The sequence below is a fragment of the Callospermophilus lateralis genome, chromosome 4 (assembly GCF_048772815.1).
Source record: "Callospermophilus lateralis isolate mCalLat2 chromosome 4, mCalLat2.hap1, whole genome shotgun sequence".
Taxonomy (NCBI): Eukaryota; Metazoa; Chordata; class Mammalia; order Rodentia; family Sciuridae; genus Callospermophilus; species Callospermophilus lateralis.
The window spans coordinates 93,120,088-93,138,870 of NC_135308.1; the positions used below are offsets into that span (position 1 = coordinate 93,120,088).

The 18,783-nt window shown below is 36.3% G+C and overlaps 1 protein-coding gene across 2 annotated transcripts in view; it reads right to left on the bottom strand.

Annotated features, from left to right (window-relative positions):
- Window positions 1-18,783, bottom strand: part of Itpr2 (inositol 1,4,5-trisphosphate receptor type 2) — a 474,501-nt gene that overhangs the window by 217,112 nt on the left and 238,606 nt on the right. For both annotated transcript variants that reach the window (XM_077109287.1, XM_076854229.2), the window contains 2 exons: window positions 5,570-5,760; window positions 1,711-1,853 (listed from right to left, as the gene is read on the bottom strand). In XM_077109287.1, coding sequence (XP_076965402.1) covers window positions 1,711-1,853; window positions 5,570-5,760 — 334 coding nt within the window. The remainder of the gene's footprint in view (window positions 1-1,710; window positions 1,854-5,569; window positions 5,761-18,783) is intronic.

The following is an 18,783-nucleotide window of genomic DNA, read 5'->3' on the forward strand; positions in this document are numbered from 1 at the left end:
TGTCAAATTCGTACTCTATAGCTATAGTATGATATTAATTAACCAGAGCTGAAGTTCTCAAGTTTACAACCTACATTTTTTTTATTAGTTGCTCAAGACAATACAATGATCTTGACATATCATACACTTGATTCAAATGGTGTATGAATTCTTATATTTCCACGTGTACAGATTGCAGGACAACCTACTTTTTAATATATGGACACATGTTCATAAGAGGTGAAGGGTATTTTTAAGACCATGTTTTTATATTGAATTACTAGGCAATACTTCTACCTAGAATTTGCTTTCTATGTTCTCAGCAGTCATCACTTTTGCAGACACTCTGAACCTCCTCACTTAAAGGTACTTACTAGAAGACTGGCAATTCTCCAGATGAACACGTTCTCCAGCCCCCTAAGATATAGTGAGTCTAGAGCTGAGAGTCCTTAATTCTGACCACCTGTAGCATTCAACATGCTCCCTAGAGTCAGTTCTTCTCATCACATTCCTATTTGCTTTCTCAAAGTCCCAACCGGAACTTGTTAAAAAAGGAACACACTTTTTGTGTCCCAAGTTCTTCCATTTCTACCTCAGTATGACAAGTCAATGGAGAAGGTTTCTAGATCTTTCTCAGCAATATCCTTAACCACACATAATATGGAAAATGTTCAAGGTACTTGGTCACTTGATCCAACTGACTTTCTACCCATATACTCTCTTCAGAAGACCATGCAACTGACTGGCCAACTCATTATTATTATTATTATTATTTTGTCCTGGAAATTAAACCCAGGATGCTCTACTCCTGAGCTACATCCCCAGGCCTTTTTACTTTTTATTTTGAGACAGGGTCTTGCTAAGTTTCTGAGGGTCTTACTAAATTGCTGGGGCTGGCCTTGAACTTGCAATCCTCCTGCCCCTGCTTTGTGAGTTGCTGGAATTACAGACATCAGCCACTTCACCTGGTTGACTGGGCATCATGAGTCTATGTGCAATGAAATGCAAATCATTCAGTAATGTGACTGTAACTCTTCTTTCAGGAGCCAGGCTTTTTCTCACACCTGCTTATACATGCAGATTCTCCCTGAGAGTTTTCCACTTAGCATTAAGAAAAGAATAGTCTAGGGTAAACATAGGGGCTTTATGATAAGACCTCAATAATGCTGAGATAAAGAAGTAAATGGAAGAGTTGCAGATGAGGATCATGATAGGCATGACTAAGTATTGAGACTAACACTTAATGGCTCATTTACCTAAAGCATACCTACGCCTCAACTTACTGACTTCTGAAACAGGCTGACCTCCCAATCTCTCAAGGTGTTTATGCTGACAACATAAAATAATAATTAATAATTGCACACACAGTAACAACTCAATAAATGTTAATTCCTCTTCCTTTCCCTCTCTGAAAATTAATGACTTTAAACAAGAATCTTTTAAAAGTTTGCACTACATAGGAAGGAATTAGAACCAAAATATTATTTTGTGTGATATTTTGTGCCCAATAATGAAACACTTCATTTGTAGTACATTTTAGGACAATAGAATAAATTGGCCATCACCAAAATAAAACTTCAAATGACCCAATTTAATTATTTGGAAAGCATATTTTGACATGGATTTTTAGACCCTGCACATGCTTTATAGATTGTCATAAGTAAAAAGCAGAGATGTTAGAGGCCTTCGCACTTTGGGAAACAAGCAGAATCTCAGACCCAATCCACTTACTTGGACATGAACGTGCCACATCTGATTCTTGCATCACTTCCTTCAGGGAACAGCAGTTCTGGACTGTACAATACATCAACCAACACTGAGAATTCAGCCTGCGTCATTGGGCTGAACTGTTGTTCCAAGGAGGCCACAACATCCTAAGACACAAAGCACAAGAGAACCCATCGGAAGACTAAGTCAGACTTCATCTTTCAAAGACATAGCAAGCCTAGGAATTCTAACCAGGAATGTCAGAGTAGATGGACCCTATCTCCTATGGCACCAAATGTCTGTGCTATCAGTCTAGTCTGGTTTTATGTATAAGTACTGCCTGGGCCTCTGGGTTTTTTGTTTTGTTTTGTTTTTGTTTTCACTTATAAGACAAAGAAAGGGTGGGTAACCATAAGATTTTAAAGAATATACACACAAGAATAAAACTCACTAAAGCCATTGTACAGGCCATGCAATGTCTAGGACTGTAAAGGAATCATGAAAAATTGGAATAAATTGGAGGCCTATTTGGGGTACAGCTAAAAAAAAAAAAAGATGTGTCATTGGTCATCTAGAACTAACCATTTCTTCCAATGGAAAAATCCACTGATATATTATTTGAAGCATAATAGTACAAGGGTTCAATGACATTCAATAGTATTTCAAATTATGTTTATCAATACACCCTAATGATCACCTACCCCACGGCCTATTGTCACCCCTTTCTTGCTACAAGAATCTGAATATTGTTTCTGAATCTGGCAGCAACATTCTTAAGGAGATGAACCCCTCAGCTCTGGGTCAAAGTTGATTAGATTAAGCTAGTCCACCTGCGGCTCTAGCAGCTGACCTTAGCCTGATTATACGACACAGTCCCAGCCAATGAGACGTCAGGTGAAGTCTGCAGATGTGCTGGGAGCTGGAAGAATCTTTTGAAACCATCTACTGTTCTCCAGGGAGCTTAAAGGTGTGATTCCAAGGGAGCCAGCCCTCATGTGGCCTTGGGAGATCAGCTTTAAACCAAAAGCCAGCAGACATGGCCTATCCACTGCTGAATTAGCCCTCTCAGGGAAAGCCACACAGGCTTCCTGCTGCATGAAATGACAGTCATTATTGTTTAAGCCATTTTATTTGAACACTGTGATATTTAAGCTGGAAACATCCTAACTGATGTGTTTCTAAATAAACTATAAGCGGTTATAATTTCCTGAACATTCTTTAATGGTTAAAGCATCTCCTTTTTATTTTTAAGCTACATTAGGAAACAAAACAAAAAAAAAAAATCTTCTCACATAAGCAACAATTTATCCACCCACAGCTATGGCACATTTTGTTAAGCAGAAAACTGCTTCTTGTTACTCTCAGCTACAGAAACTCAGATGCGGCCACCACCCTCTGGATTTCTTATGGCCAGATTTCAGGAGCTGACTTATCTTTAAGTCTTTCTTGACCTTTCAGCAAAAGTGATTATTTCTACTTACTATTCTAAATCAGCTTTCTGAGAAATTCCTGACATCAGTTAAAGGTGACTAGCAGGAAGTCCATACATCAAGGGGAAAACCAGAGATTACATAAAGGTGAGAAGAGCGCATGCTTATTATATGTGATCATATTTAGTGAAGTGTACCTGAAATACACCTAGGGATTTTTTTCTCCTCTCTTTATTTCATTTAGTGAATGAGTGGTGCTCAGGCTATTATGTTATAAATTTTATCTTTACTTCTGATTTTGATCCTGGACCAACTATGTAATCTGAGTCACTCTCCCCATGTGAAAACTTGGGAGAATGATACTAGTGATCACATGGGCTTGCTGGGGGGATTAAAAGGAAGTGGCTAGAATTTGCTGGCCTCTGACTCATTTCACATGTTAGTAATCACTGTGACTGCACACCAGTGCTCCATGATCATCACCTGTGGTTACAATCACTGGTTCCTTACTCCACAGTCCTCATCTAACCGAGTCACTGCTAAAGTCTCTTATGTACTGGTTCCTACTCTGAAATGTCTTCTCTCTTGGCCTCTGTGTCACTGCAATTTATTTCCCACCTGTGTCCTGTCCTGACCTTTCCTTTGTCAATCCCTGGTAGCTCCTGGTCTTCTATGACTACATTTTCTTCTGAGAGATCTCATCCAACTCTATGATTTTGATATCATGTATCAGTTGCAACACCACATTTATATTTCCAGTATGAACATCATCCCGCACCAATCCAGACTTGTACATCTAATTATCTCTCTTGACTCAACCACTAAAGTATCTAAATAGGCATCTCAAACTTAAAATTCCCCCAATTCCTTCTTAAACCAAGCCATCATCACCTTTTGCTTGAATTAATGTCAAACTACCTTACTAAACTCATTGTTTCCATGTCTGGATTCTATAAACACCACCCAAAATCCACAGAGATCTCTTTAAATATACACTAGTCATGTCTGTCCTCTGCTAAAAATCTCTTAACCTGCCATTACTCAGAACAAAATCCAAATGCTTTATCGTGTGTTTTAGTTTATTCAGGCTGCTATAACAAAATACTATAAACTGGATGCTTAAAAATTATAGAAATTATTTTTCATAATCTTGAGGTCTGGGAAATCTAAGAGCAAGGCACCAGCAGATTTGGCATCCCATGAAGGCCCACCTCCTGGTTCACCAAGAGTGCTATCTTGCTGGGTTCTCACAGGGGAGAAGGGCCAAATGAGTTTCCCTGGGCCTATTTTATGAGGGCACCAAATCTTATTTATAGAGTTTTCACCCTGATGACCTAATCATCACCCCCAAATTCATATGTTGAGGTCCGCTCTCATAGTACCACAGAATGTGGCATTATTTGGAGATAGGGCCTTTTAAAAGGTAATTAAGATAAAATGAATTTATATAAGTGGGACTTAATCCAAGGATACATGTTATAAGGATACATATGATTGGTTATAAGGATACATATGATTGATGTCCTTATAACAAGAAGAAATTGGGGCACAAATGTGCACATGTGCAGAGGGAAAACCATGTGAGGACCTAGTGAGAAATTAGTCATTTATAATTTAAGGAGAGAAGTCTCAGAAGAAACCAAGCCTACTGGAACCTTGATCATGAACCTCTAGCCTATAGAACAGTGAGAAAATAAGTTTCTGTTGTTCGAGCCACCCTACCTATGGTTTTTGTTTTTGTTTTTTGTTAGAGCAGTCCTGGCAAACTAATACATTATGTCTTTCATTTAATATCCCAGAATGTCCAGACCAAAAGCATGAGTGAGACTCTAAGCAAGTAATTTGTGAATAAAGGTGCTTGGATCATTCTGCCCAAAAGGTTATAAAATAATAGAGAGAAATTGAAGCAAGGTTATGGATATTTAATTTATTATATAAATCTATATGGTCAACTATTTTACCAATTTTAGTACTGGCATTATGGTTATTATTCTGATATTAAGAATCTCTATTCAGCTGGTGTGGTGGTGCATGCTGGTAATCCCAGCAGCTTGGGAGGCTGAAACAGGAGGATCGCAAGTTCAAAGCCAGCCTCAACAAAAGCAACTCAGTGAGACCCTGTCTCTAAATAAAAATATAAAATAGGGCTGGGGATATGACTCAGTGGTAGAGTGCCTCTGAGTTCAATCCCTGGTACGAAAAAAAAAAAAAAAAGAATCACTACTCACTACTACAATATTAGAACATATTAAATACTGTACAGTCACTAAAAAATAACTCACAGCTTTTACCTGAAAGTTATGCATTTAAAAGGGTAGTGTGGTAGAGAGTTGTAAAATAAAACCTAGTCCCCAAAAGAATAGAATATTTTCAACCATACCTTCTTTGTGAAATTCATCTTTAAAAAATTATAATTTATAAAATATTAATGTCACTTCATATTCTCATTGTACCTGTAACTTTTCAATAATATTTCTATAATCCCAAGCAGGTCCTCCAAGAGCTTCCTTAAAGCGTGGTCCAGAACGAGCTGAGAGTCTCCAACCCATGGCTGCTCTCTGCACCATATTTGAATGACTCTTCATGAAAAGAGTATTGACTTGGCTGTCCAAATCCACTGGAATGGCAATCCCACGATTTTTTGCTGTAAAAGAAAGATTTCAAATAGTTTCCTCTTAATTTGACTAAAGCCTCTTATAAACTATCCCCATACTTACATGAACATAAAACACATAAAAAAGAAAAATAGCAAATTCTTAAACTCTACTATTAAATCATTTTAAATAACTACAACAGCTTTTAACCTAAAAATATTTCAATTCTTCAAACCAGTGAGTAAAGTGGGTCCATTAAACATTCAAGAATTTATTAGATTTCCCAGTGATTAATCTTTAAAACACACTTCATACAGTATCAACACAGGAAAACATTATATAAAAGCCATGGAGAGTTTTTTTCTTTCCAGATGCCAAAGGAAATAAGACAGCAGACAGAAAACGCATGGTAAAATTCTGCCAATTCATTCATTAACTTAATTGGTATGTGTCTGTGTGTGTGTTTGTGCACACACACACACATACATATGCACACAAAATTGCATGTGATACATCTGACAGTAGAAATAAAGAAAACCATTTAAAAAATCTATATTGGAAGATGACCCATAGTAACTGTTTTTTTTCCCCAAGATCCCCTGAAATTTGCATTTCGCAGACTTATATCACAATAACACTGGAAAATGAGCATGCTTGCCACAAGGAAAAGGAAATGTTGAGGCATTTCGAAAGACAGAATGAGAATGGCATTGCTCCATCAGAGAAACAGGAACGGGAGCTGTCCCTCAAGAGCACTGAGTTAGAACAGATCTTCCTAGGGGCAGAGTCAACCCATACGAGGTGTCTCAGGAAGACAGTGTCATCTGGGCAACTCATCAAAGAATCACACTTGAAAGGCAAGGAAGGTAAGGCCCTCATCCAGTGATTAGCAGAAATACAGAAGTTGGCAGCAGCCGTTTTTACCCAGAGGATACATTTGGAGAAATGGAGCAATGTTCTTTCAGGAAATTAGAACACCTAACAAAGGTGCTAGGACTTGACCAAGGAGCAGAACAGAGATTGAAGTAACTCCAAAGATCATCAGATATGGGGGAGATAGGAGGAAAAGAGAAAAGGCAGGTCCAACAGAGAGAAAATACGTTGAAGACTCCAACTCCCAGCAAAGCTCCCTTATTTTAACACTTGCTGGGATGTTCAGCCTATTTTTGGCTACACACACACACACACACACACACACACACAAACACATACACACACACACACACACACACACCCTAAGGGAAAGTCTGCATATGATTTTTCAGCCCTTCCATAGAACTCCAGGTCAGTTCCATCACTTATGCAAGGATTCTGAGAGAAACATGGCCAGCCAGCCATGCCAATCATTACAGACCTCCACAATTATGAACACACCACCATGGACCATAAGGAAACATCTTACTCCAGTCAGAATGGCAACTATTAAGAATACAAACAACAATAAATGTTGGCAAGGATGCGGGGGGAAAGGTACAATCATACACTACTGGTGAGACTGCAAATTGGTGCAACCACTATGGAAAGCAGTATGGAGATTCCTCTCTGAGGAACTTGGAGTAAAACTACCATTTGACCCAGTTATCCCACTCCTCGGTTTATACCCAAAGGACTTAAAATCATTATATTACAGTGACGCAACCACATCAATGTTTATAGCAGTTCAACTCACAATAGCTAAACTATGAAACCAGCTTAGGTGCCCTTCAACAGATGAATGGATAAAAAAAATATGGTACATTTATACAATGAAATATTACTCAGCCTTAAAGAAGAACAAATTATGACATTTCCCAGTAAATGAATGGAACTGGGTAACATCATGCTAAGTGAAAAAAGCCAATCCTAAAAAACCATATGTGGATGCTAACCCACAATAGAGGGGTGGTAGGGAAGAATAGAGGTACTTTGGATTATATAGAGAGAAGGGAAGTGGGAGAAGGTATATGGGGTAGAAATAATAATAGAATTAATCAAATATTACAACCCTATGTGCATACATGATTGCATGAATGGTGTGATTCTACAACATGCACAACTAGAAGAATAAGAAGTTACACTCCATTTATATGTAATGTGTCAAATGCATTCTACTCTCATGTGTAACTAATTAGAATAACTAATTGACCACAGGTAAAACAGAGATGATTCAAGGAGAGAAAAAAAAAATATTTACATAGTTCTAATAACTGTCCTCAGAAAAATCTTATCACATACTACTTCCAAAATATCAGACAAATGACATCTTGGCAATTAGAATATGATTGCATAACTGGGCAAAGTGGAGCATGCCTATAATCCCAGCTCAGAAGTCTGAGGTAGGAGGACTGCAAGTTCAAAGCTAGCCTGGAAAATTTGTGAGACCCTGTCTCAAAATAAAATAAAAAATGTTGGGGATATAGCTCAATGTTACAGCACTTGCCTAGTGTGCATGGGCCCTGAGTTCCTCAGCACCACCACCACCAACACCACATATGTGTGTGTGTATGTGTGTGTGTGTGTGTATTATTCACAAATAAAAACTTCAAAAACCAGATGGAAAAGAAAAGAATAGGAACAAAGCTGGTAATCTTGAAAAGGAAGTCAAGGAATCTTGTGAAACAAAAGCATAAAAGATTAAAAGAGAAAATAAAACAAGGGATAATGAAATTGGGAGTGTAACTCCGGGAAGCTATATACCTAACACGTGTAAGTTCCAGAAAGAAAAAAGCAGACACAATGGAAGGAATAAATGATTTTAAAAAACAGGAGACAATATCCATGGGCTGAAGACAGATGCAAATCTCCAAACTAAAAGGGCCCACTGTGTGGATTACTAAGTACACTGATCATGTTTTGGTAACATTTTAGAATATGGTTATAGGTTGAACTGCGTCCCCCAAAAGCATACCTGAAAGTTCTGATCATCAATACCTGTGAACGTGTCCCTATTTGGAAATAGGGTCTTTGTGGATATAATCAAGTTGAATTGAGGTCATACTGAATTAGGATCTGCCTAATCCAATTTGGCTGGTGTCCTCATAAGAAGGGGAGAAGAGATAGAGAGACACGCAGAGGGAAGCACGCCATGTGAAAATGGAGGCAGAGACTGGGTTTACGCAGCTGCCAGCCAACAACTGTCAGCAAACACAGGAAGCAGAGAGATCCTTCCCTGGAGCCTGGGGAGAGCCTGGTGCTGCCCACACCCTGACTTCAGATAGGGAGACAGTGAGTTTCTGTTGTTTTAAGACTTTCAGTGTATAATTTATTATGGCCAGCCATAGAAAGTAGTACAAAAGTCAAGAATAAAGAGAAAAATCTCAAGAACTTCCAGAGGAAAAAAAGAGAATTCCTAAAAAGAATCATTTTGGCACCAGACTTCCCATTAACATCACTGAATGCTACAACAGTCTTTAAAGATTAAATGAGTTTTGAAAATAAGAATTTATATCTATCTAAACTAAAAATCAAATGTGAATCCACCATAAAATGTTCCAGAATAGGTAAAGGCTCAGAAATTCTTCACTGAACCTAAGACAAAATTACATAAAAAATGAGAAGGGAATCCAAGAAAAAGTCAACATGAACAGAAGAAACTATGGCAACTGGTTACGAATCTGAAGAAGAGAATTAGGCTAGAAACAAATTTTAAAAGATTCATTAGATAGATTTTAATGGTTAAGAAATTGTCTTCCAATTGAAAAGTTTTTAATATTTCAGCACTGCATTTTTATTTCAAATGGTTATACACTAAAAATATTTACACATCATAATTTGTGTGTTCTAATCATTTATTTGTAATGTTTATCAACCTATATGATTTATTTGTATTTCAAAATAGAATACAAGCATCACAAATCATAACAATAGAAAATCAATAATATGTCAAGCAATAATTAGAATATAAAGTAGAAGAAAAGAGATAATGAAGGATATATGTTAATTTCCTCATTTCTCACAGTGTGAAACTTATAGACATTATTTGAGCTGTTTAATCAAGAAACAGAGATACAAAGATCATATTTAAAGCCATAATGATAGTCACCAGAACACTTATTTTAAATTAATGAAAATAGGCAGAAGGAACTAAAAAGAAACTGGATAGAGACAGATACATACATAGATAGATACAGACACAGACAATCTGGCTTGCTTCATACAATCAAAGGAAAGGAACAATAGTAGACGAGACTGGTGAAAACTCTCCAAAGCTGGAAGATACTCAAAAACCCCTTTGGAAATAGACAATTTTTACTATCAACACACACACACACACACACACACACACACACACACACACACAATTATCAGTTTAGGTAAGAACTCAGGCTGAAGTCTTAAGAATACTAATAACTCTAAGCGAATCTTAAATAGCCCACTGCATCGTGGCCCAGACTGTGCCAGCATTCACTAGAATGCTATTCCTGCTCAGTTTCCCTTTCCCAAGTGCACAGTGTCTCTGTTCATGTCTTTCACACAAAGCAGTGCAACTGCACTTCTGTCCCAGCTGAAAGACAGACGACCTCCACAGCACCAAGTGGCACATAGTTTTATAAATGCTTGATCCTGCACAATGATCCCACCCTGCAAGACTTTCTTCCTCTTCTGGTTGCTTCACACATAGGCTGTATTTGCTCTGAACAGTCAAAAAAGTCAAAGAGAAGGGCTGGGTATGTAGCTCAGTGGCAAAGTGCTTGTCTAGCATTTGTGAGGCCCTGGGTTCAACCCCCAATACCACACACACATGCACACACAAATAGAAGACAACACTGCCTCTACGTTATTTTCTAAGCAACAAGAATTATAAACCTTAGTTTTGATTAAAGCATGTTATAACCAAGTTTCACTAACATTTAAACAAGAGAAGAGGGTATGGGTTTATCTCCCCTTTATAAAGGAGTCGCTGACATTGCTCATTGATGGAATGAACCATCAAGTAAATATGGTTGCTATGAATGTGATTTATACAAAGAAGTGCTCAATTAATATTTTTCCAATGATACTAGCAGAAATGTAGTCCAATGGCCATGCCTCTGTTATGAACAATGTGGGGTTTTTTTTAGTAGTGAGTTCAAAAAAGTCTCATTCACCCCCAAAATCTTCTGTAAATTGCTGCTACTAAATATTCCTCTCTGGCAAGCAGCAGGGACTAGCCAGGTTGAGGAGACTCCACTATTCCAAACTTAGATGAAAGGTTTCTCCCAACTATACAACTTTAACTAATATTATTCAGTTTTCCTATCTTGGCATAAACTCCACAATATAAACTAACCAGATAAAATATACTACTTTCTTATGCTTAAAGAAAACACTAACAAGTCACTAAATCAAAATTCCTAGGCAATAAAAGAAAATCAACTATGCAATTAATGGAAAGAGTAGTGGACTTAACATAAGTCAGTTGTTTAGATAGTGATAACATGTTTTTAAGCAATGGTAAAGCACAACTATTTCTAGACAGTCTGAAATAGATCAGTTATGATTTCAGATTAATACTTATATTATTTTTGTCAGTTATGATTTCAGATTAATACTTATATTATTTTGTCAAAATAATATAAGTATTAATCTGAAATCATAACTGACAATAGTAATTTAGCTTTCTATATATTGCTTAAGATTAAAGCAAAAAATTAAGCAGAAAAGAAAATTATAATTAGCAAAAAAAAAAAAGAATTGGTTCACTATCTCACTTACAGAAATATTAAAATTAACTAGAGCACTATTTTTCAAACAGAACAAAAACATGATCCAAACTGAGACTACTTTCATTAAGTTAGAAAAATTCTGGGATATATAGTATGCAGAAATGTGAGCTAGGACATATTCTTGGAATTAGCAGTGAGAAAGAGCTAATGAATTTATTATAGCCAGCCATTCTTCAGGTCTACAGTCTTAGCTCCAACTGTGTGCTTTAATAGAAAGGGTCATGTTAAAGTTTAAAATATGTAAAAAAAAAAAGAATTACTTCTATTTCTCTTCTAAGTTAGAGTATACTTGAGATACCACCTTGTTAAGGGCACACTGTCAGAGAGCAAGTATATGGAGCCCTTAAAAACTAATGGGAGAGAAGATGGACTATTATCAATGCATTTATCTTTCCTAGAGCCCTGCCTAGATATAGCTAGTTGCCTAAAATGAGCTATCTTTATTCATAGTTACTTTTATTAGTAGGCTAACCTTCTAATTAGGCTTATAGGTCCTGAAAATTCTCCAGATGTGACAAGTTCTCTCAGTGATTTTAAGATGTAATCAAAATCCATTTCTAATTATCATTCATTAAATATTGCATATTATGTGAATTTTTTTTAATTAGGTAGAATTACTGATGGTATCTGCTGGGCCAATGCAGTGATAGATGCTAAGGGAAAAATGCTCAGATAGATAAACTGACAGGTAGGGGGAAGGCAACAGAAAGTGTAAGCATTAATTAGAAAACCAGGTTGGTTGTCAGGCACCCTGAACAGGCCGATAACAATGACAACAGAGGTGTGCAAGGAACATGCAATGTTCCTTTCTGTATCATGTCAAAGTGTCCAGGATAAATCATACTGAAGTACTGTGTTTTTAAACATACAGAACATAAAAGATATTAAATGTGTAGGATGGATCTTCAATTAATTTGCAAACTGAACAAAGTATATAGTTTTTATGGTTTACTCAAGAACTAATAGTGGAACACCTGACTAGTTATCTGAATTTATTAAAGTTGTTCCACACCACATACCTTGCAACTAAATGTATTCCTGCTAGCTCAAAATTTCAACAAGCAACAGCCTAAATACAGATAAACCAAAACCATAAAAAGTTTTTATTAAAAATTTAAAAAAAACCAGATTGATCAAGCCTCCTCTGAAGATGAAAGAAAACCTTTAAAAAAAACTAAGAGAAAAGAGAATTCTGCATGCCAAAAATAAAACAATTCAAATGACAAATTAAGAAACAGTTGACGGGGCACAGTGGTGCACACCTGTAATCCCAGATACTCAGGAGACTGAGGAGGAGGATCAGAAGTTTGAGATCAGCCTAAGCAACTTAGTGAGACCCTGTTTCAAAATAAAAAATAAAAAGGGCTGGGTATGTGACTCAGTGGTTAAGTGCCCCTCGCACCAATCTCCAGTACAAAACAAAAAGAAAAAGAAATATGTTTCTCATAGTCACAGAGTTCATTTCTCTAATATATAAATGGTTACATAAATTATTAAGAAAAAAGCACTAGAAAAATAATCAAAGCACAAGAAGTGACAGGTCACAGAAAAGGAAATACTAGTGATTCACTGGTGTGGAAGAGTTTTCTTTCTTACTCATAAAAGAGAAACTCACATTAAAAATACAAGCATATTCTCACTAAGATTGACAAAAATCTAACTTGCTGTATTATCGAGGATAAAGACACCCCCCTATGTTTCTGGGGGTGTTAACTGAACAATCTCTATAGAGGGTAATATCTATCAAAATTAAAATAGTCCAGAAATTCTACTCCTAGATATTTATCCTATTCTCTTTCATGTGCAAAGTGATTGAAAACAATATAAATATTCAACAATGAAGTAAAATAAATTATAATATAATCACATAATAGGATATTATGCAGTCAACAACAAGAGTGGGATATTCAATCATTTATTTGTGTCCTTTATTTTATTCATGCCATAAATATTCATAGACTGCCTACTGTACTCTGGGCACTCTGTCAGGCTCTAGAACTTTATAACAGCTAATGCACTTAATTTTCTTCTGTGATTTCTTTACATGTTGTAAAGAACATTAAAGATATTAAATACACGTTTCCTGTTTGGCATTTCCACAATGCACTGGAACTTTGCCAAGAGCAGAAAATAGGGCGCAACAGAGTGCATTTCCTCCAACTAAAAGAATGCCTTTCAGATAATAAAGAACCATTATAAACCAGCTGAATTAATAAAAAGTGAAAACTTATTAATAATAAGTGAAGATATTATAATCTCTTCAGATTTATTTTTTAAAATAATAATGGTGTTTATAAAAAATAGAATCATAGGAGTGTTTTATGTCAAACTCTTTATCAACTCTAAGACCCCAGTACACTGAAATGAATAGGCTTACTTATTAAAGACTGAATTTCTCAAAGGGTTAATATTTTTTGCAAGTTTAAATTGCGGGGGGTGGAATATTGGCTTGAAGATTTATGTTCATTATTTAAACCATTTGTAAAAGATATTTTATATAATTTCCATTTGGAAAATAGATTGTGTTGTCAACAAAGAATCCAACATTAATCTCCCAAATCATTTGAAGATTATGAAGCACATGGAACAAAATTCTTTCTTAAATAAAATAATATGTCAGTAATTTTTGGATACTTCTTCTCAAAGCACTTCTACCATGTGCTGCTGTTTCATCTGAATAAGTAAACTGAGGAATAGCAACAACAACAGTACTAATATGGCATTATGTAAAAACGTGGATGTGTAACTGATGTGATTCTGCAATTTGTATTTGGGGTAAAAATGGGAGTTCATAACTCACTTGAATCAAATGTATGAAAGATGATATGTCATGAGCTTTGTAATGTTTTGAACAACCAATAAAAAAAAAGAAGCAAACCCAGTTTTTTTTTAAAAAAAAAAAAAAGCAACTGACCAAGCACATTTAAAAATTCACATGGGCTTAATATTTGTCAAATCTCAGTGAACAACATGTGTGAATGTATTGCCAAGGTCTCCATCCCTACTTGCTCCCATCACTGGCCTTAATCTATAGGATTGAGGGTAGAAAATGATAAAGATGTCCCTACCTTAACAATGTGTTCAGGACCTGCATGAAATGACTATCCGGGTCTTTGTATTTATTATAATTTAAGAACTTGTTTCTCCTTGCCAGTTTCAAATTCTATATAAGTCAGAAGAAAGTCTAACAATGGAGGTAATTATCAATAAAAATTTCTACAGCTACACATCATTCATAAACATCTTTAAAAGTTTGGAAAATTTTAGGAGAAAAACCTAACATGATACACATGGTAAATACATGGTTTTGCCTACAATTTTAAAAGCATATTATGTTTTTTGAAAAGTGCTATGTATTTGTTTCAAGTATAGCTTAATTTACCATCTTGATCTATATCTTATAATTTACAAGTGTAAAACAGGTAACATGTTCATTTAAATTGGTTTGTGATAGAGCATCACAAATGCCTATTAGCATGTCAGTCCAAAAGGGGTTCAGATCCCAGCTCTCTCCTTTCCTACCTGTATGATCTTAAGCAAGTAGTCTAACTTTGTTCACCTCATTTCCTCATCTATAAAATGGGGCTAAGAATTATGTCCACATCATAGAGTTTACCAGACTGTCCAATGTTCATCAAGTGCTGGCCGCTCTCAACAAAGCAAGTGCTAAGTTTGTGATTGCTTTTGCTGATTTTTCACTACCTTTTGTATTTGATGTACAAATGAGGAAGTACTTTTGATAATGATAGATGAGTTGAGCTAATATACTTAAGAGCACTTTACAAATCATAGTGTTATGTAAATGTAACTATAATCAATATTTGCATTTGCAGAAATGTGCTTACCAATTTGTAAATGCACTGAAAATTTGCTTTATAGACACAAAGTACCCTCTTGACTTTGTCATGTTTTGAATACATAGACATTGTTCTCTTTAATACTATAAATTCATACATATTTCAATCGTGTTAAATTTCAGTGCCTAAATATATTTTTAAAGAGTTGCTGAAATGCAAAACTGACTATGTTCTGAGTTGCAAAAACTTCAGACAGAAATTTTTATGAAGCAAAGTTTACAGGAGACCACGGTTTTGGACTGAACTCCTGCTGGGTCTTAGAAAATCAGTAATCAGAATGGAGTCATTCATGCTAACTGCCACATAATCAAACTAAATTCCAAAATGGGCCACTTTCCCAAGAAATATGGAAGTTCACAGCAACCAATCAAAAGGGTCCCTGTTTAACTTTAAGGAAAGTAACTTTGAAACCAATCTGTTTCTTGTTCCCTGTTTCTGCTTTCCTCAGTACTTTTCTATCTATAAAGCCCCCACCTTTACTCAGCTTCTTGGGAAAATGTATTCTATTATAGAATGAGATGTTGCTTGATTCTAGAATCACACAAAAAAATCAATTGAATCTTTAAACTAAACTTTTCAGAATTTTACCTTTGACACCAGCAAACCAAATCATGATAGTTCTAGTTTATATACTAGAACTTCCACAATATAGGACTTATGGGGCAACTGATATGGCATAAGCTGTATACTCAGAGAAACTTGGATTTCAAACCCAAGTCAGCTTCTTAATTGGGCAAGTTACTTAACTTTATGAGCCTAAATTCCATTACCTGCAAAATACCCATCCCACAGATTATTGTCAATCAACAAATACTTATTATCTACTTAACACCAGAACCAAATCCCTGTTTTCATAGTCTACATTAATGGGTGAAGCAGACAATACAGAAGCAACAAACAAAAAAGAGTCTTTCAAATAGTGAAACATATTAGAAGGAAAATAAAATCCATATAATATGATAAAGGTGAGAAGAAACTGAGACATCGAATGTGGATTGTTCTGGGACACTTCACTGAGCACTTAGCTTCAGAGATGAGACCTGATTGACAAGAGGAAACAAGCAAGTTGCAATGTGGGGAAGAGGACTCAAACAGCAGGAACAGCATATGCAAATGCCCTGAGGTAAGAAAAGCCTGGTTAGAAAAGGCCATCAAATATCTACCGTTTCAATTATGGTAAAAATAAAAGAAAGAAAAGGCCAGGGTGCATGGAGCAGAGATCAGGGCAGGGGTTGGTGAAGAAAGGTAGGACTAGATGAAGTTCAGTTGAGGGACCTTGATAAGCCCTGGTAAGGAACACAAATTTTCAAATGCAGCAAGAAGTTTTAGTAGGTGACTGATAGGATCTGATTTACATTTCAAGATCATTTAACTGCTGTGCAGAGAGAATGGATTGCAATACGATGGGGGAAGAAGTGGGGAATTCAGTAAGGAGATTCCTCTGTACTCCATGTCTGATAATAGTGGATCTGAACAAGGGTGCCTAACAGAGAAAGAAAAGAGATATATTTTGGAAGTGGAACCAGTAGAAACTCTTCTCATGCTTAATGGAGGTGAACAAAAGGGAAGAATCAGAGCACTAATTGCAAAACAGTTATTTTTTAAAAATAGGGCTGAAATCCACTTCTTGTAGCTGCCGCATATTGATTATGACCCTACCTGTAGGAACCTGTTCAAGAATCAGGGGTTTGAGGATAATTATCATGTTCCCCCTCAGAGTCCTCTTCTTTGTCTAAATATCTCAAATGTTTTTAATCACTGGTCAAATGATTTTTAAATCCCTTTCCTACAATGAATGTCCACGTCTGACTGCATTTCATTTTGGTCCTATATCCTTCCATGAATGGTATCCTCCAGCAACCAAAAAGCATGGGGTCTGTCACAAGGCAGAACTTGACTTTCACCCTCATCCTAGATCATAGCTTTCTATGAATGTCTCTTTGACAGCTGCTTCATAGTTTCTTGCTCCTTAAAATCTAATCAGGGAGAAAAGATTTGTACTTATGATGACATAAGCTGGAATAAAATGAAAAGCACAAAAAAAAGGTGTAAATGATCAAATGAGGGAAAGTCCATTTAATGGATATGGGGGGTCAGCAATGGCTTTTATGGAAGACTTCAAACAAAAAAAAAAAAAATTGAGTCATGGAAAAGATGCTGAGAAGTGTCCATGGTGGAAATGGAAGAAAGAGAAAGTTGGAAGAAACTTGCAATGGGAGAAAGCTGCAGCATGAAGAATGCACGGCACAGAGACTTCAGTTCGCTGTCACATAGGGCATTACGGAGACCAGTGCACAAGGAGAACAGAAAGAAAAGGTAGGCTTATGACGCAGAGGCCACACCGGGTCCATCATGGAGTCGATACAGATTATATGAAGGATGTTGCTGAAGTAAGGGACTTTGTTCAGGGGATTTCAGTTCAGGATGATTATTCTGGTAGCAGATTTTACAAAGCCTCCATAGAACGAATGGAAGAGGAGGGATGAATGCAGAGGAAGAACAGAATTTCCAGAGCTCAGCAACTGTGCTGATGGACAGGAACAACCGGGAAGAGGCAGAAAGCATGTCTCCTTGCAAGATAAGACAGGTTTTCACATGAAACATCAGTCATCAAATCCATCTTGATCAACAGATTTATACATTATTATCTTTTAGATTTCTTATCCTACCTGCTTTTATAGCATACAGAAAGGAACTGTTTTTTTTTTTCTGTTAAATCCTAAGATTGTGGCCAGAATAAAAAATGAATCTTAGAAATAAACTATATATTTGGATTAATATAGTCTCAGTGATTATTTAAACCCCCAAACCCTGCTATCCTGCTATACAAGAACTGATCTGACCACAGTACACCCGCCACTAAGCCTGGAATCCAGGCAACAAGCACAGCATGGAGTTGCACTTGCAGGAAAGTTCCTGTCTCTATATTCCTAAGTGAACAGCATGCTCTCTATGCCCTGTGTGAGCTGACCAGCATTCCTTGAATGCATCTGATAAACAGTGAGGGAAGAGGAGGAGAAGAGAAAGGGAGAAAGAGGAAGAGAAAGAAGGAAGATAAGAAAACAGGGAGATAAGGTCTTAAAATGGGAAAGAAAGAGGGCTGGGGTTATAGCTCAGTGGTAGAGCACTTGCCCTGCATGCATAAGGCCCTGGGTTCAATCCTCAGCACCATATAAAAGTAAATAAATAAAAATAAAGATATTGTGTCATCTACAACTAAAGAAAATATTTTTTTAAAAAATGGAGAGAAATACTAGTTGGTAGATAAGGTAACATATTCCTATGCAAAAATCAACACCATCGTACATTATCTTGGAGTGGTTAATATGTGACCTAACAGAGTTGGTCCAGATGAAAATCCCTTTACTTCTATTTTATTATAACTTGAAAAGTAATATATGATTAGGAACTCAGAAATTTTGTAAAAGTGTGAACAAGAGAACCACACTTCCCTATCACTCCACCACTTAGAGGTAACCTGTGTTAATATTTTACTCATATGACCCTATAGGCACTTTGCACATCTTTTTAA